This window comes from Dermacentor andersoni, chromosome 10, assembly GCF_023375885.2.
Source record: "Dermacentor andersoni chromosome 10, qqDerAnde1_hic_scaffold, whole genome shotgun sequence".
NCBI lineage: Eukaryota > Metazoa > Arthropoda > Arachnida > Ixodida > Ixodidae > Dermacentor > Dermacentor andersoni.
Window position 1 is genome coordinate 59,814,230 of NC_092823.1, and position 20,041 is coordinate 59,834,270.

At 43.7% G+C, this 20,041-nt stretch overlaps 1 protein-coding gene across 1 annotated transcript in view; it reads right to left on the bottom strand.

Annotated features, from left to right (window-relative positions):
- MFS18 (major facilitator superfamily transporter 18) overlaps nucleotides 1-19,875 on the bottom strand; it is a 29,314-nt gene extending 9,439 nt beyond the window's left edge. Inside the window, exons 1-9 of the mRNA XM_050190978.3 lie at nucleotides 19,702-19,875; nucleotides 17,080-17,206; nucleotides 14,891-15,092; nucleotides 12,040-12,139; nucleotides 8,470-8,543; nucleotides 7,224-7,380; nucleotides 5,085-5,181; nucleotides 2,270-2,357; nucleotides 158-192 (exon numbers count right to left, since the gene is read on the bottom strand). Of these exons, the coding sequence (XP_050046935.1) occupies nucleotides 158-192; nucleotides 2,270-2,357; nucleotides 5,085-5,181; nucleotides 7,224-7,380; nucleotides 8,470-8,543; nucleotides 12,040-12,139; nucleotides 14,891-15,092; nucleotides 17,080-17,206; nucleotides 19,702-19,763 (942 nt within the window). The 5' untranslated portion in view covers nucleotides 19,764-19,875. The remainder of the gene's footprint in view (nucleotides 1-157; nucleotides 193-2,269; nucleotides 2,358-5,084; nucleotides 5,182-7,223; nucleotides 7,381-8,469; nucleotides 8,544-12,039; nucleotides 12,140-14,890; nucleotides 15,093-17,079; nucleotides 17,207-19,701) is intronic.
- Between the last annotated feature and the right edge of the window lie 166 nt (nucleotides 19,876-20,041).

Consider the following 20,041-nt stretch of genomic DNA (forward strand, 5'->3'; position numbering starts at 1 on the left):
AATCTGATTTCACAGCCTGTAGTATACGACCTATTGCGTTCCTTTCTCTTCTCGCACACAGAAAACAAAGTCTACGACGGCCAGAAAGAAATCACCCCATCATTAGTAGCATCGTAAAATATTTGGCACATCCCAAGCTCACGTGAAATTCGCTTACCTCTGACATCTTGCGCACCTTCGCAATGGGCTGCCCTGAAGGGAAAAGAAATAAAATAAGTACATACATAGAATGTAGTGCTAATCACTCCAAGTGTAGAAGAATGCAGAGGTACACTGTGGCCTTCAGAGTTTTTAATATTATAGAATAAGCATTGACTGCATGGCATTTCAGCACCTTACAATGTTGAGAAGTGGCGAGATCGGTTATAGTTTTGTACAAGCGCACAAAGCAGTCTTTTGCCCGAGTATCGTCCGCCGCGCTGTTCCCTTTGGGAGGATACACGCCCTGCCAGGCTTATCTGGCTCAGTCCTTGTACGCGAAAATCCTGCTTAGGAACTTGCACATGACCAAGACATGTCACCAGCGATCTGCTTTCTTTTTTTTTTTTTTCATTTGTAGTACTGGAACCACACACATTTGCCAGGGAATAATATCCCCCCGTGCTAGGTATCATTTAAAAAAAAACGAAAATCAAGAGTAACGTTTATTGTCTGTTGTATTTGTCACTGTTGATGGTGGCGCCTTGCAGATAATGAAGGCAGGGCATGCATGCTCCCGAAGTGAACGGCGTAGGAGACGGTACTCGCACCGGAGGGTGCTTTGGGCACTTGTATGCACTGATGTCAGTGTCACCGCTTCTTGAAGTTATAAGGTGCTGACATGCTGCGCTGTGGCCGGTCGCACGACATCATCAAAGATGCGGGAAGCTGGACAAACACTCGCAGGAGCTAGTGTCAACGGTAGACCAGTGATTCACAGCCTCCATTGCAGACTGCCTTGAAAACGTGGCAGGTCATTCACCACACCCTCAGTATGTTAAAGTACACAAGGAAAATGACAGCCACGTGAGAGCCACGAAACTAGAACGTGTCATATTTTTGGTTGCCAGGAACACATGTTCCGTACCTTGTGACAATTTTTCGAATGATGACGCAACGCTAACGCTGCTATGCTATGTCGGAAATGCAGCTGCTGAAGCGACACCAAATTAGAAGCATTAAAGGGACACTAAAGTGAAAAATTATTTCTTGTGCATCAATAAATTGCCGTTCTACAACACCAAAAACACCACTCTTACAACGATAAGACGTTTGGTAAGCCAGAAAAAGTGCAAGAACGGGTGGCGAATACGGGTGGCGACGCCTACTTAAGTTCTCGCACCTGGGGGCTGTGACGTCATGGATTTTGATGGCATCTTCTAGGGCCTACTAACTATATATAGTGGTACAGATTGACTACATTGTGTTCTAAAGGAACCAAATATTAGACATGGCAAGTTTCGACAACCTTTATTCAGCCAACGCGGCCCAAATGCGAAAACATACTTTGGAATCCCTGACGTCACGCTGACGTACCGGCGCTGGGGTTTCGGCGCGAAATTCAAATACTGATACTTGGACCTTCACTTTCTCATCTAATAACCAAATTATTTTTTTGAAATCACTGCCTGCAGCGTTCTCAAACAATGCTTCATTAGTCTAAACTGACTTATTGTTTCGCTTTAGTGTCCCTTTAAACAAGTTTAGCCTTATAAAGCATTCTTTTAAAGTTCTATTTTGATTAAATCACTTGTAATAGGTTGATTAATGGAAAAGAATACGAAGGCAAGAGCTCAAGTAAAAAAAAAAAATTCTGTTGAAACTACAGCAGTGGTGCAACAGTGCGATGTCGTGGATTTCAAGGTAAGTTTGTTTGTGTTCAGGCCATTGTGGCACATAGTGAAGTTATTTAAAACCTACAAAGTTCATTTTTTGGGTTCTTTAGAGTACAACGTAGCCCATCCTTACCAATAAAAAGAATCAACTAGACAAGAGCAGACGCCGTCAAAATGCATGGCATTACAGCAAGCTGGGGCGAGAACTCAAAGGAAGCGTTGCTTTGGTCTTTCCCTTTTGTGCCTTCCCCGTCTTATTGTGTCAACTCTCGGGTTTAGAATGCCTCGTTGCTGGCGGTTATAAATGATCGTCACTATTTTAAAAAATACTCGGCAGACTGATACCGTGTCACAGTGTCACTGCACACAGACCAAACGAACGGCTGCTTAACGAAGCTGATCTGCCGATGATTGCTAATACACCTTGGTTTCTCGCACAGCAGTGGCCACCGCACCTTTACGGATGAGGTGGTCCGAGACGGTTCCACCACCGATGCTGCAGATGGGTATCATGATCCAGGGGACCATGTTGAACACCCACATCTGCAACAGAGGGCCCCAGCCGGAAGCGTGGTTGTTAGCAGTGCAGAGAGTACTGATGGCTTTCCTCTTTTATTTAAAGTATTTTTTTTATTACCACGCATTTAGAGCAGTACTATCGCCCTGTTTTTGACATCAACACTGCAATGACCAAGGATAACTCTACATTGAGGGAAATTAAGACAACTTCACCTTTTCTTTTCTTGCCATGGAGAGTAGATTTGCGCAGAAACACAATGAAACATTGTTGGAGTTAAAACCTGAACTAGTATAGCAATTGATTGATAAGTGGTTTTCTAAACTAACGCAACTCAACCTTTTCTGTAAAAAGAATGTTACTACAGGCTACGAGTTAAGTTTCTCGTGCTTAATAAAATGATAATTTTGAGGTACTGAATTCTGTGTACCACAAATGGTGTGTTGGGCATTAGGGCATCATAGAGGCCACGACATGGTCGTCCAAGTATTCTCAGTTTATCGTGGCAACTGAGAGCAAGGAAGCCGGCATTGTTACACACCCCAAAAGACTGGACTCTCGGCGCCACATTCTCGTGAAAAATTTCAACTTGAAATCACAGCCTCTGGGCCCTTTCTACCAATGGCGACCACCATTATGGCATGGCTTGTGGAATGTCAAAACTGCAGGGTCACTACTGTGTTGGCTGCTCTGAAACATTCCAAAACCATATTATCTGCCTCGCTGGACTCTTGTCCTTTTGCGTGCTCTGACATAAAACCAGGCAGCAAAGGTGTTGCCATAGCAGCCATTGCAGTGCGCCCACAATTCTTTCGGTTGCATGACAGATGCGGCACAAACTAGAGAATGCCTGCAGAAATCTTGGGCTGGCTGCTGAGACTAAAATGCTAAAATGAAATGAAATGAAAATAAAATGAAATGCTAAAATGAAACCACGCTTGTGACCGCACACACGGACTGCGCACAATTCCTCCAATTTCCTCGCCCATCAGTTTCGCCAGTCTGCTCCACGATTAAACTGCGATGTAAAAATTCTAATGAGAATTTTCTGCCGCACCGAATGCGCCGAAATATTGCAGCCTGCTGCGAGTCATGGCTACAGTTTAACTTGTAATGAAGAATTCAAGGAAAAAAATTTGGTGTCACGGTCCCTCTAAATAAAGGTACAGTGTGTAAAAATACACTCGAAACTGCCTAAGCAGACCAATTTACTCTGACACTTGTTTCTGTGGGGTGGTTTTGGTCTTAATAAGCAGAATATAGATATGTGTCACAATGTTAGCATACAATGACTCAATCCAATCTTGAGATTTTTGCGGAATTTGTGCAGTTACAAGAACTATGTGCAAATCTCTCATAATTTCTTCATGGTCAATGTCTTCATGCCTAACCATATTGCTACACAACGATAAGAAATTTTGTTCACCTGTGCCATGGCCTCACTATAGTTGTCGACGTCAGGTCTGGCATTTAGAAACCAACTTTAGCATCTAATTAAAATATGTTCCACAGCATTCACATCTGCCAAGTGTCATCCTTCTATCGTGAGAAGTGTTCGGTACGGTTTTCACAACTTCAGAAATGTGTGTCTGTAGTCCTTCAGGATGAGCCTAAAATCGGTGAAATTAGGTGTAGAGACTGGATTCAGTTTTGAAATCAATTAGACCAATTGTAAAATTGTCTCTAGCATCTTTTTTTAAACGTCTTTTTCCATTCGTCGCAATTTCACAAAACAGTGATTCTGGGCTCCTAAATTGAAACGAGATGATTAACTGAGAGAAAATTGGACTTGGACATCATGTGCCGTTGAACCAGCACAATATGTTGCCCTGTTGTCTCTCATTTGGAAAAACGCAGAGTTTACAGCTAGGCTGTGCAGTTATAAGAAACCTGCACAGCTGCATGCATTTGGGTGCACAAATCGCACTCGTCATTTTTGAGAGACGCCAGCTGTCTTGGAGGCGGCCGTGATATGTGAGATGGTGTGATTTTCTCATCGAAGGACGTACAGGGATAGAACACGCGGATATAAAAGCATTTTCTCCAGCCCTATAATGTCTATTTATGTTTCTCCTAACAATCCCACAAATTTTACGTGCAAATATAGCCAATTACTTGAAACTAGTCTTCACTTTTCTGACCTTACACACGAGAAGAGGGGTTGTGGGAGCCTTTGCGGAAAAAAATTGTTAGGTTTCACAACAATTTTCAAGGACCAGACCAAACAAATTAAAAATTAGAATGTTATGATGCCTGACAGCTGGAAAACAAAGCACTTATCTTCAACAATGAGCAAACTTGTTTTCTTGCACATGGAATGAAAAAGTGATTGCTAAGCTTTTTTTTTTTTTCACATAAATTGCCTCCGGCCACACACTGCCAAGAAGGCTCCCTACCACAAAGTTACTAATTAGGCTGGCTCGACACCTGGCTTTCATAAACCCCATGACCAAATATACAAATTAATTCCACTAAGCTTAGCCAAAAGCAAAACTTTGAGATTTCTCAGCACTCCGGCAAGCTTAAGGGCCTTTAAGGCCTTGAACATGGTAATTTCACAGCCAAGGGTGTTTCAAGGGTTTCAAAGACCCTTTACGAAGGCTGCAAGAACTTCCAAGTGCAATCAAATATTTGTCTTCAAGCAAAAAAAGAAGAAAAAAGAGAAAGAGTAAATGTGCAATAAAGATGTGTTTCAACTTCTGTGTGAACACTCAAGTGATTGACAATTAAATGTGATGAGATCGAGGACTTGCCTTTGCGTCGGGAAAGCGTTCGTGGAAGTAGGTGGGCAGCCAGGAGATGAGTATGAAGTAGGAGTTGTTCTCCGTGAAGTGCGCCAACAGTATCACCCTGCGCGGATGGGTTTCGTTGGGTGTCGCATCTATGCGCGGAAAGCGTTCTGACGATTTACATACTGACTTATCTTTATCCTACAGTTTGTTTATACGGAACCAAGTGAAACAGGGAACCCTCTCGGAGCTGCTTAATTTTACTGGACGTAGAACAACTGAAGTTTAAACAAGATTAAAATCACAGCAATCAACACAGCTGTACAAAGTCGACAACAGTGGTTGACATGCAGTAGCCGATTACAAGCAAACTGTTCAGCTCGTAGGGTTTCTTACAAAAATTACCAGTGAACTCTGGCACTGGGATTGTTCTGCTACAATGGGAATGATGGTTAGCAGTCATCTAGCCTCCATGCTTGTGGCTTCAGATGTTCCTGTGGCTTTGTTTACTGTGATCTATCTTTCTAAATTTCAAAGATTTTTCGAATACTCAAGAAGGCAATAACTTTCAGCTGTCATAATGAATTTTTAAGTTTTACCAGCAATAATAGAGTTTTAGAATAGGGACCCCAATAGTTTGGGGCGCCAAAGAGCTTTGCGGGTGTTAGCGTTGGGGCATGCAGGAGTGAAGAGTTTTAGAATAGGGCTTTGGATTTGTGGATAGCGTCTTGCGCTGACAGCGCAACTACAGCGTCAAAGAAAAGCTATTAGAAATAATTAAATAAAATATACAATTTTATGATAGTAATAGGAGTTTTGACTTGCGTGTATTCGTGTTGAATTACAATTTAGAGGTTATTCTGTAAGCAGCAAACAATTAGTTGCGCTTAGTTTTGAGCAAACCAACTCTACGTGCCTTCACCAGCCAAGCTTAGCCGTGTTAGGCCTACGAGCCATAAAATCCACAATCGAATTCGGAATCAGCGGCGTCTAATGAATCAATCTTCATAACACATGCTAGCTGAGAGAAAGCGATAACCGCAGTCACTTCTCCTAGCTTTGAACTTCACGCGTTTACCATGAATCGAACCCAGTTTGGTGCTAAGCCAGAGTTGTCGCTTCGATGGGTGCGACCATGTTTGCTGACGCAAAGCTTTTGGGGCCGCTATTAGGGCTTCCGCTAAATCGGTGAAATAGCGTTCCCAACGCAAAACCCAAACACAGTTTGCATCTCGCGCATGCGCAGTGGCTTTGACGCTATTTCTTTGGGGCCCCAAAACGTTTGGGGCCCCTATTCTAAAACTCCCTAATAAGAAAGATCACCTGTAAAACTTATTGCCTTCTAAGACAGAGCAATCAATGCTTGGCTCACGCACATATCGCCACATTCGATGATACAGTTAAACCTCAATATAATGAACTTGGTAAAATCGTGAGTTACTTTGTTGTATCGAAATTGTTGAAATAGTGTACAAACGCACTTCGTTATATTGAGGTTTAAACTACACAGTGTTTCTATTGACAACAAGTTATAAAAAGTTACACTTCGTTATATCGACATTTTCATTATATTGAAGTTCGTTATACTGAGGTTTAACTGGTAGCATTCACGTCACATATGAGAGAAAGGCATGCAGGCATCATGCAGTTCAGTGTAACATCAAGTCTCACGCTTTTATGTCGCAAAATATGACGTTACTATTAAAAGGCTTCGCAGGTCTAAAACCATTCACTACTGAAGAAGCAGAGTGACATGTTCCTGCGAGCAATGGCCGCAGCACACCGTTTGTGCTAAGGGCCAGAACGTAATATGCCACACGCTGGCAGCATTAAGTTGCACAAGTAATGCATAATTTGACGTGCCCTTACATCCATGAGTTGCAGTAGTAACAGCATTCGTAACTATATTGTAGAGAGAGCAACAGATCAACAGTAGCTGCGCTGCAAGTGGTTTGACGTGAGCCTTCTATGACCGCAGTACTTAACAGCTTTCACAGCAGGTATGGAACAAAGTACAGAGCCAGAGTTTTCTCTAGCAATTTTTGCAGAAAGCTCTAAGGTTCGGCCAGCCGGTTTACGCTCACAGCTACTCTCCCACGAGCAGGTATCGCAGCTGTGTTGTCGATAAATTAAAACGCCCGTCCGTGCCCTCCGGGCGCCCACCAGAAAGAGGGGCTCCGGAAGTAGGTGAACCAGGGGACCTTGGTGGTCGCCCCAACGGGGTTCCTGGAGAGCGCCTTGCCTCCGGTGGTCTGTCCCGGCCCTTTCCGGCGGTGCATCAGGAAGGCCACCCCGAAGCACCAGCCGATTCCCAGCATCCCTGCATCGGAGGGCAACGGGGGAATAGAGCGTGGCTTCATTTTCACAAGTGCAATCCCCAAGTCAAAAGTTGCACCATTCTGGACTAATCTGACTACATGAACAAGCACTTTCTCCAAGTGGGTGAACGCGCTCCTTGCAGGCAGGTGTACCCAACTTGCCACGACGTTCTTGCAGCCCAACCTTGTGGCACTGACGTGAAACCCGTGACTGGATGATGGCTTGGCATGCCGAATCACCCCAACTTTGCAAGATCTGCATAATCTTATCTAGTAGACAGTTTTCAGAAAAGCGTTTGCTAGCAAGCCTTACGTATGTAAAGAAACAGCCTTGTTCTACACTGTGCATGCTTGCAGAAACCTTGCAGAAAATTTGGAGAGTTGGCAGGGATGACAAAGAGTGCAATGCATATTCCACATACTACTGCTGAGAAGGAAATAGCAATTAGTCCTTTTTCGCTTAACAGACAAACGGGCAGCTCTCGCAATTTTTTTTATTATACTGTTTTTAGAAGGTGTGCTGGCAGTCGGCGCAGCTTATTTCTTTCCTGCATGATAAAGGAGCAGAGTAAACCACTTTTCCTGTGCATATTACACAAAGAAGTTATGGTACCTTTGGTCATACCAGTCCAGCACTTATATGCCGAACGCACATGACTGACCATTTCAAGAGTGCAACTGCAAAACACCAACACGAGTAGAAACGCCAACAGAGTAGACGAGTCGTCACTAACAAAAATTAGCCCCCTCAGTTACCCTTCTTTTCAACTAGAATTAAAGTATTCAACAAATGTGAGTAAAATGACCACACACTTTCTTTCAAACTGCATTTTGTTGGTCACACCCGGAGAGTCAAAAAAAGTTTTTAATCATCGCACAAGACATTGCAGTAGTGTGTCCCTTATGTGGCTTAAACCAGGAAACTAGCCCTTTTTTTAAAGTCTAGCTTCCCAGGAATTGACTACTACTTAAAACACTAAAACTGTCAAGATAAAAGAAAAAAAAAGGAGAGAGTGTCACAAGATTGTGACCGAAAATGAGTCTGAATGTGGCTGCAAGGACACATCCTTGGAACAGAGGCCCAAGCTCACCAGTGGCCTTGAAAACAGAGGGCCAACCGTTTGATGCCATCAGGATTGATCCCAGGCTGCCAAGCAGGAGCAAGCTGCAGAGGACATGGCACAGCTTGGTTATCCTTCTTAGGTAAGGAAGGCAAAGTTGTGGAATGAAAGCATGCATGTGGAAGTGGTGCCAGGAATATAGTCCCATAATTTTATCCTCGCTTTGTTTTTAATGTAATAAATAGAAAACAGTTGTTTTATTTACTTGTACGTCATATGATAAAGAGGTGTGTTGGCACATCCTGCACACAATGCAACGTCATATTTCTTTAGATATTGGCACATCAATTTGCATCTTCCATTATTTTTCAGCACCAACACATTGGCATGTTCAAGTGCTTTTCTTTTTTTATGAGAAAGAAAAAGCAAGATGGAAAGACAACAAGGAATGAATTGATTTATGGTGACATAAACAAATATACGATTTTTAAACAATTTTTCCACCCTGAAGATGCCTCAAAAATGCTAGGAAGGCCTTAACTGCCACCACAACAAAAAACCTGCAGCCTTCTCTGACCTAGGGCACCGCATATGAATAAATATGTAGGTATGCGTTATGTAAATTTATCGAAAAATGGGGTGTCATACGTTTATGTAACAACATATGACAACTATTGCATGTAAGGAATAGGAGATCTTACCCTATTTCAGACCTGACAACTTTTAAGGTAAAAAAAAACCCGCTATAATCAAAGCTGAAAAATACAAAATTTTATTGTAAAACTTTTTCTGCGCAAACAAATGGACGAAGAATAGGAGCAAAACAAGGATGAGCGCTTTCTAACAACTGGTTTTATTTTTGAAGAACCACCTGCTTAAATACCCATAGATCTGTGTGATCAACTCAAGAAAGCACGTCTATAGTACGTATAACACTTGTGATAAAAAGACGTGGACCAAAGCCACTGGGTTGGCCGGGTGGCTTTGGTCCACGTCTTTTTATCACAAGTGTTATACATACTATAGACGTGCTCTCTTGACTTGATCGCGCAGATCTGTGGGTATTATATGCGCTATAGGCATGCATGCTGTGTTGACTAGATCGTGCAGATCTGTGGGTATTTAAGCAGGTGGTTCTTCAAAAATAAAACCAGTTAGAAAGCGCTCGTCCTTGTGTTGCTCCTATTCTTCGTCCCTGCTTGTTTGCGCACAAAAAGATTTACGATGAATCTGTTCCAACTAGGCCGACTCGCAGTTATACTAAATTTTAGTTAGAAATACTAAATATTGCTTTAGTGCTTAAAGTGTGGATCATTCATTAAAATAATCTGTAGATGTTGTTCTGTACGAATGCTGTAAACAGGCACGCTCCTCCGTATTCACAGCTAGAATGGTCTGCATCACAGACAGAAATGCTATTTGTTAAATTTATTCATAAAATATTCACGTAACAGTGCACAAAAATATGGTTGCCGTTATACACGGGTTCAGTGGAGTGGGTGGCGCTGCGGTGGGCGTGGGCCCAAATAACAGAGCGGATCCGTAAAATCTGACTCTGAAAATCGGTCTGCGACTGTATTTGCATATCTTAAATTAGGTTATGCCTTAAGCTACATGCAAATAAAGAAATCGTGAAACCACTAGTGCCTATGCGGCAATTGCAAACAAGCTCCAAAATTGGGGAGTTTTATGATAAAGCCGTTAAGGTTGGCAGCTATGCTATTTCTTTCTTATTGGGCTCTACGCTCACCGACACTCATGTCTGTCTACACACGCATGCACGTGCACGCACACGCACGCGCGCACACACACACACACACACACACACACACACACACACACACACTTAAGCTCCTACCCTTACCCGTGCATACTTGTGAACAGTTAGTAGCGTCTTCTGTTCATGCTCACTTTTATTGATGCTGATTGACACCCACAAGTACTCGCACTCGTGTTCACATGAATTCGTGATCACCAGTGTTCACGCGTGTTCATATATGCACATCCGCTCGCGATCACGGTGATCAACTGTATTATTGTTCATACTCGTGTTAACCAGCACTCGCTGATTTTTGTGCTGACGTCGATTCAGAACTCAGCATTGCTCATACTTAATTGTACCTACATCCAGTCGCACCTTCCATCACACGCGCACACTCGTCCCACATCGGTGAAATCAGTGTGCAGTGAGAGTGAGGTGGCGCGCTCACGAGCGAGCATGCCGAACTATGCCCGTTTACTACTGAACAAGCAGAGTGACCTGTTTCGGTGGCCAGTCGCAGCACCGCACTGCTTGCACTCCCGATTAGAATTAGAACGTGGTAGTATGTTGCATATTGCAAGCACGAAGGCGCACAAATAATTTGCTACTTGATGTAACTTTACCCCCATTAGTAGTAGTCGTAATATACGGAGGAGTTATCTGTAGAAGGCGTTGCACATAAAACGTAAGACCTTTTTCGTAAGTGTAAGTTAGCTTCCTTGTGAGGCAGTTTGTCAGGCACGTGGCAGCATTGTCATTCTTGGCAAAAAAAAGTATGTGCAAACGGCATGTACAAGCACACTTTGCTTGTATATATTATGACATAAAAAACGTCGACGTGGCTCTTTTGACAAAACCATACACAAGATGACAAGCCCCCAGCATGCACAGCTAGCACTTTGTTGTCGTCTGAACGATGACCGGTTTCGGCATTAGTGGGGAAAATGCAAAGTGCAAGGGAGCCCACTCGGGTTTGTCACGAAAAGGGTTTATTGCACTGAGGAAAACGTGCGCAGTGAGTTCGGTTACTGGACTAGTACTCGCATAGCTTGGGAAGCAGTTGCCTGCCTGCCAAGTACGAAACGCTGTACATTCCCTCGTCTTCGATGTTTCCACCTCGTGGTCCTCACGTTATTTATGCCACAGCAATGTAGGAACACTTCCAAGGAAAGCGGCCGGTCTCCCTCGTTGAAAAAAAAGCTGGACCGAGGCTTCACAACATCTGATCTTGCAGCAAATTGTGGTGCTTTAGATTAAAAGAAATATGCTTGCACTCAAATTCAATAAAAATGCCACTGGTATTTCGCAATTCTCGTGATTGTCGAAGAAATATTGAGGCAATTTCCATGCAGGTACCCAGGACGACTGCTAAATGTAGCAAGAAGTGTTTCCGGCACAAACTGGCAACAAGGACAGAGGGGAAGACTACAATGCTGGACTAGAAACTGAATGTTTAATATTTGTTCTGACACTATCTATACGAAAATGAATGTTCAGTTGTTAGTCCAGCGGCGTGCGATTTTCTTCTTTGTCATTGTCACTGCTGTCTGCTGAAAACCCTCCACTTGCTACGTGCCACCAACAAGCTCTGGCAAACACTATTCTCAACTTCTGGACACATGCAAGGTCGATATCTTTGCATCCTCCTGCAGCCTGAATTCTCAAATGATCACTTTTGGGGACGCTTTCATTTTTGTGTGACCAGGTTTTCAGCATAACGACTCGCTGGAGTAGCACAATGTTGTCCAATTGGCACCCTCGGAAAGCGATTGCTCAATAATTCCGTTCTTGTAAAAACATAGTGACAACCTGCCGAACAGAGACGACAGCATACTCACCCGCACGATGGTCCCGCAGCCACGACGCTGGTGAAGATTGTGCGATCCTGTTGCCGTAGCATGCTAACGATAATACTAGACATGGCCGGGAAGTGGAGCCCTGGACAGAAGAACACACCAGGTCCAGCAAATCGCAGCTCAGGTGCACGGCCATCTGTGCAACTCTGAATTCAACTATGAACTTACACACACACACACACACACACACAAACACATGCGTGCACGCACGCGCACGTATGCACATATACACACTTTTTATGTTTAGGCACGTTCCAACGAATGCCATGCCCGGCATATCCATATAATGTCCTTTCATGCTGCCCTAAACAGACTGATGATCACAGCCCCATCCAGTGAAAAATCAGTGCAACATACCAGTGAAAATCAGAACAGAAAGAAATGGTCTCATCGCCATGACAACTGGCTGACAGTTACTCGCTTACTGTACATAGGATTGGCATGAATGTTTCTGCCTTGTCAGTGGCTAGGGTGCCGCTTTCTTCTGTGTGTGGCGCTGGTGTAGTGTGATGGCTTTGTGAGTGGCAAAAAGGAACGGAGGTGCTAATGCTTATTCGTGGGATGTGTTTGAATAGCACGCCAAAAATGTCTTTTTTGTAGCACTTAAAATGAACTTCGGTTGGTTCGCACAAAATCATGCGCTGACAATGAGTATTTGATGAGGGAAATCAGTCATGCCATTTTATTCGTTGCACTAAAGAAAAGCTTGCGCAAAATGATGCCAGGAATGCGGACATTTCCCTCAGAAAATCATTGCCCTCTCTTATGTGACAGACCCGTGATCAGAGAGTAATTTCGTGGTGCCTTTTTGACACAGGGGACATTATTACACCTTTTTTAACAGGGATAAGCGGGCTAGTTGGTGGTCGTTACTGGAATGCATCATGTAACCGCACAAAAACAAGGGACAAAGAAGGAACACACAAGACAGGCGCGGCTGTCTTGTGTGTTCCTTCTTTGTCCCTTGTTTTTGTGCGGTTACATGATGCATTCCATTATTACACCTTCCTGCAAGGTGTGCTGTTCGCACCTAAAGAGCGAGCCTTACACCATGACCTTGGTTCACTTATCTGGCCCCCTCTAGGATGTCACAGACCCATGTGACAGGCCATAGATACCAGCCATTGGCCCATTGTTCCCGACCATGAGTTACTCCCAAGCAAAACGTTGCGCACACATGCACGTGCCCCAGATCTCCATCAAATGGGGAGGCAGTGGTTTTTAGTGCGTCCTGCATGACCTTTCAACACTGCTTTATCGCTCTCCAGCACCTTTGTCAGGTGCGCACCTTCTATAGGTGCCCATAAGTGGATCAGGGATCAAATGGGGATAGCATTCGAGTTGACATCATAGAGCTTCTAACTATATTACCTAGAGGGAAATCTGGCGCTGCTGCGCTGTGGTGTGCATGGGAATGCCGGTGTATTGTGACTTTGGATTAGCACTGTTCTCGGAGAGCCAGGACCCCTTGAAGGCAAGAAGTGTTCCGTCAGTCACAATGATTCATTTTCTACTAAAACAGCACATGAAAAGCTGTCTTAGCTTTATTATTACATAAAAGCATGTTCTTTTACATTATGAGAACTTGTTCCTGCATGTACAATTTGTGAAACGTAAAAAGGATTGGCAGGCTGCTAAAGTTGGATGACAGACAAGATTCACGCATGCTCTGCAACAGTTTGTCATCTGTTCTTGCTTTTCTTCCCTTGGTTATGCATTGTAGGTGACTAAACTTCATTGGAGGACGTAATATGAGTTAATGAAAACTTTTTATGGAGATCTTACTTTAAGAATGCATTATTTGTGAAACCATATCCACATTTTAGATGAAGCCTCTTACAATATCAGCCAACACAAGCCTCGCAGACACATATACCGTCATTCCCATGATAACACAACACCCCTTAGGAAACTCCCATAGACGGTGGTGTCAGATTTCGCTCTAGGTGTTATAGTGAGAAACTCTAAGGTTGACATTGTCAAAAAATGGAGCCGGGCAGGCAATTTTATGCATAGGGCAGATAACCGGTGGACCATTAGAATTACAGAATGGGTGCCAAGGTAAGAGAAGCACAGTCGAGGGTGGCGGAAAATTAGGTGGGGTGATGAAATTAGAAAATTTGTAGGCGCAAGTTGGAACCAGCTTGTGCAAGGCAGAGGTAATTGGAGATCGCTAGGAGAGGCCTAGTCCTGCAGTGGACATAAAGATCGGCTGATGATGATGACGATGATGATTAACAAGTTACTACACAGCTCTGCAGAAACACGAAAAAGTAAGCAAGCAGTAGGCAGGGCACTGCTATCAGCACCACCCCAGGTGAGAGGAAACATTGTGTCGAGGAGGAATGGTTAAAGCAAACAGTGTGCACTTTATAACTTCGTCATTATTATAGCGCTCCTTTAAGATTTTGCCAGGTAAATATATATTAAAAGGCATCACTCTCGCTTCACTTTGTTCACAGTTTTGAAGAAAAGTGTTGCCAGGACCTTTTAAGAATGATGAGGAAGGTAACATAGGTGAATACATGAACGTTACAGCTGGTTAAGCAGCCCGTGAATCATGTCAAATAAAGAATGTGATTATCGCTGTCAGTGGCCATGTGCTATGCGTACGTGACAGATAGATTAGAGAAACCAGTGTCCTCCATCTTGGCATTCAGGCGTGCACTGTGGCAGTACTGTTTCTGCAGTCACATGGTCTCCAGCATTCCTTCTGATTTGTTCCTTTCTTAAGATGGCTGGAAATTTTCAAACAATTTCAAACTTCCAACAAGCTCAGCTTTTCGAGTTAGGCGCCGCAACATTTCGAGGGCCGCGGCGGCGGTCTACTTGCCCTGGAATGCGCCGAGCAGGATGCGGTTGAGCAGCAGGGCCCCCCGGCTCCAGGCGACGCACTCGGGCGTGTACAGGGTGAGCAGGGACCAGCCCAGGGCCGCGCCCAGCATCACCTTGTCCCCGCCCCACATGTCGCCCAGGTAGCCGCCCAGCACCTGGGTCAGGGCATAGCCCCAGAAGAAGCAGCACAGCACGGTGCCCTGCGCACGACAGACAGACCGAGGCTTTTTCGTCATTATTATAGCGCTCCTTAAAAATTTTGCCAGGTAAGTATATATTGAAAGGCATCACACTCACTTCACTTTGCTTGCAGTTTTGAAGAAAAGGTGTTGGCTAAACAGGCTCAGGCCTCCTTACGCGCACTCACAGAAGAAAAGAAAGCCCAACTGAAAGCCGGGAAAGTTGGTATCGATTCACTGTTGTACCATAGCACATACAAAAAGACAAAAGGCAGATTGTGTGATCACGCAGACATTTTCTTGAGATAGCATACGGTGGTGCGATGACCTCTGCCATGTGAGGAAGTGAAGAGTGCCACAGGCAAGCTTCTTTCAAGCACTACTTCGAGGAGGGCTGCCTTACAGCACAGAAGAAAAAAAAGAAATAGGAAATACTTATAAACATGAATGCAATCCTGAATCACGCGGAAAGTCCAGTAAGCCTCTGTAATTAGACACACCTTGACTCCATTGGAATGCTGGAAAATAGAGCGGCAATGTGACACCCCAATTTCGCCACGTGCATATTGTTTTCAATGAATTCGAGTGCATGCACTGCCTTTTGCTGCATGGGTTCCTCACACGAGGCCAGCGGGTGCGTCATGCTAGGACCTTGGCACAAGCACTGTTTGCATCCAGGAGAGAAATGCTGGCAAGAACCACTGAACATGACCGTCAAAGTCGGCAATGACTTTTCTTGCTACCCTGCAGTGTTTATCATGTCTTTCTGCGCATTCCCTCTCTTCTTGTTTTTTGCTCTGCTGCTGTTCATTTTATATTCCTAATTTGATCACGTTTTATTGTATCCACCTTGGAAATAGAATGCACTTGATCTTTTTTCTGCCCGACATGTATTTGTTGAATGGCTTATGTAAGGACTGGTGCTCAGGCCATCTGACTGTATTCTGCTATGACATAATGGAGACGATGTCAATGTGCTCCCCATTTTTTATGCAACTGCTGACCTGAAAATGAGTAATTGGGAGTGTCTGTGTGCATCGTTAGAATCGTGATCTTTTTCATGGATCCGTTTCCCCTTCGTAACCACAGTTATATACACATGTTACATACCTGATTTTCCAGTCCTGTTTCCTGCTTTGTTAAAACCTTTTCTCACATTCTTTGCAATTGCATGTACGAAGTACAGTACGTCTGTTGTTCTGACACCGTTTTTGCAAACACAGCTCTGACTCTCAACACGTATGACCACATGCTTTTCAGCCCTTCTGTGCAGTATTATTCATTGCTTTCAAATGGTACTTAGGATAACAGGGCTTTCTCAAGCTGTTCCTGAGCAGCCTTTTTCCCAGACTCCCCCTTCTTTCAAAACCGAAGTTTGATTTAGTTTTGACTATGGGGCCTTTCTGTAACTTGACGACGAGGCCCGTGCCTGTGCTTCAGTCTCCTTTCCCTTTCCCTTGCATTCATGGCAGCTTCACATTATCTGTGAGCCTCTTTCATCTCTTCTACCTGCAGATTCCGTGCATGATCCGTTTTAGCAGCGTAGCGGAGACGTGCCGTTTCGGCATGACCTTTTTTCTTTCCTCTAAGCTATCCCCTGGTGCATGAGTGCACATCTTATAATAGGTACACCAGAAGCGATGAAGAGCACGTATCTGGCGAGTGTAGGTGGTGCAACATCAGGTGTTGTAACACATGCACAAAGTTGTCGAGTTCTTGGGCAACTCCGCGCTGCTTGCATGATGGGTTTGGTGGCTGCCCTCCTCAGCTCCAAGTGAGATCACCAACCATGCATTCAAACTGAGAGAAGTAGCTAAAGAATGTTACCACATGGGGAAGAGAGAGAGAGAGAGAGAGAGGGGGGTATTTTTCATTGCCTTAAAAATGGCATTTTGATACTCAAAAGTTTTCAAAGACCACTACAAGGTGCCTCTACTGGGTCGACAAAGACGTGCTGCGTCCCTCAGTTGCCTGTAGTTGGGCCTCTCCCGGCTTTTCTGTCACTCACCGAGGTGGTCTTGGTCCAGCCGTACTCGGTGCTGATCTTGGTGACCGTGATGGGCATGGCCATGCGTGCCGCGTACAGGTACATGCAGCCCATGAACAGCATCGTCATCCACTGCAGCTTCTGGCGGCTGCATTAAAAAAAAAAGCAAGATTGAGAAGAAATGGTGAACAAAGGGTTCAGAACCGTACTGAGATATTACTATGCAAAATCCCAACTCCCGACTTGACCTTGCTGAGACGCAGCATCACCATATTTGGAGGGACACTTCAGAAAAACGCTACATCACTTTGGAGTGATACCACATTGCTATTTCAAGACCCCATTTTCATTCACTTGATGGATTGATTAGATTAATTTGATGAACAGTGGAAAGATTGGAAGATCGATTAATATTCAAAATAATTGATGGCTGAACTTCCATTCTTAAAGCTTTCAGTCAATCAAACCACTTAATTTTTCCTAAAATAACGTGTCGAAATGGATGCCAGGGCAAAAAGCTCACTTAAGTAGCTTGACTAGGCCCTAGAAAGAAATAAGAATACTCGGAACGAATATCAGCAATTGGAACACATACAAATTTGGTCAAAGGAAATGCGCAAGGAAAAGTGTTTTCTTATAGTTGACTTCAGCGTAATGACCAGTGTTGGTATACTTATTTAATATAACGGGCAAATTATGTTGTAACATCTGCAAATTATCACTTACTACATGGAAAGCTCTGCACCAGTACGTTAGTGAGACGTCACGAGTTTCAAAATATTTTCTTGCATTTCAGCAGTGTTTGCACCAGGAAAAAAGCTTTCGAAACTTTATAGGTTAGGTCTTCATTTCTTTTAAATACAGTGTAGAATTCTTCTATATCTACCAGCAATTAGCTGGACCAATGGATGCTCTTAAGAAATTCACGACATTTCTGTGAACAATTGTGGAAATTAGAAGACGGAATTTCGAGCACCTTTCATTTCTGTGCCAACTCTGGCTTATAGGTCCTCCCCCCTTGTGGTAAGAGTGACCGCGTAGCTATGACAGAAGCTTAGTTTACTAATGCAGCACGAGTTGTTATTCCTGTTCAGTTCCTTGTTAAGAATGCCCATACAGACTTCTCGACAAATTTCTAGTTGCCCTTATGCAAGGCAAACGTCCACTTAAACGGAGTACATCGTCAAGATTTTAGTGGGTGAGATAACATTCAAAAACTGTGATGGCACGTTTGAATCCCGTCCCATTTTAAGTACCTTCAGAATATTGTGCCGTCTCTTTCACCTCTTTAGATTATTCACGCTACTGCAATGTAACATGCTTAAAATAATGTGCCAAGTTGGAACTTTCATCAAGCTACCGTGATATTGCTCACACTTTGCTCTTCCCTAAAATGTACAATCAGGCATCTTAATGCGATAACTTTTTCGAACCACCCTCAAGTATCTTGCACACGGCAGGATCACTCGCGAAAATCTTGTCGAACAAATCGCTTGTTGTGCATTGTATTTTCCCAATTTACCCATACTTCAAGCTCCAATTTACTGAATAACCTACCATCACGAATAGCATCTGAATTGGACTTTACTAAATATCAACACATATTGCGGGACGCAAACGATGTTCTCCCAAGTTTAGCCTATGTGATTTGGAGATATTTTGTTAATGCTTGCATTTACCTTTCCTTGTACTGTTATCTCTCTTTTGCCAATAGACGAATAGCAAAGCCTGAAATCATCTTGCTTTCTTCTTTCGTTATTATGTTGTAGGAGTGCACTATTTGTCCAGCGCAAGTACTCCCCTGCTCCCCCTCCCCTTTTTTCTTGATACAAGACCCTACCCTGAGGGCCTCTAGAAGTATTCTGAATAAAAAAATAAACAAACAAACAAACAAATAACGCACGCACTGCTATTCAAGCAGCTTTCTCTGGTTGTCGCAATGCAGACAACGCAGTCCACGTCCACGTAGTCCATGCGATCGAGGTTTTTGCAAAAGTCTCTAGAGAGGAAGTCCATATGCAGCCGTTCGCCCATGTTCATAAAATGGTGTATTTTAAATATTTCTTTTACGAATGATGCTACACAATAAAGACCCAAAATGTTATCATTTAGCAAAATTTGAGGCCAAACAAAGCAGTAGTAAGCGCGAAATGCCGTTTTTTATAGAGTTGTTAAAAATAAAATACGTCTCCATATGAAACCAAAACCTACATGACCTAGTTTCGGTTCCGAAAGAAAAAAGAAACAAGGTAACAGAAATGCGACAAAGAGGATTTACTGGTTTCTCATAAAAACGTTGACTGGTTCACACATCCAAAGAACTGCGTCTCTGTAACAGTTTACCGTTGATGTGGAAGATATATGTAAAAGAATTTGGCGCTTCCGCTCCGAAAGATCAATGAACCGAAAGGGTTGTAGCCTAAACCGTGAACAAAAATCTACATAACATATCACACAAAAAGCCTGCAGATCTACAAACCAATACAATTTATCTGGTGCTATAGGCTGCTGCTAAAGCGACTCGTTACGTAAATGTAATGGCAGTCAACTGCGTATTTACGTAAGTCTAAGAGCATCGCGCACTATTGAAGCCCGTCGGCTGAATGGAACGGAGGCGTCCACGCACTGTCGCGCAACACTTACTGCGTCCAGTAGTTGCTGATACCCGATTCCAAGGCGACATAACTGTTCTGGTATATGGCCATCGCGGCAGGTAATACGATCGCGCAGCCAACTAAATGCCTGGGTGCTCGACTAGAACGGTACCAATTCAACTCGCTTTTTCTTCTTCACCGGCGGCGCCATCTTGAAACGATTTTGTCGCCACCTAGGAACGGATGCTTCAGGCTGCTAGCAGGCAGCTACGCACGTCGTCTGCTATCGTTCGAGATTTTTTGTTTTGCTTTTACTGCAAGGTCATTCGTGTCTTAACACGTGCTTTTGTTTTATCAATATGGTACAGCTGGTCTCGAAGAATTGCTTC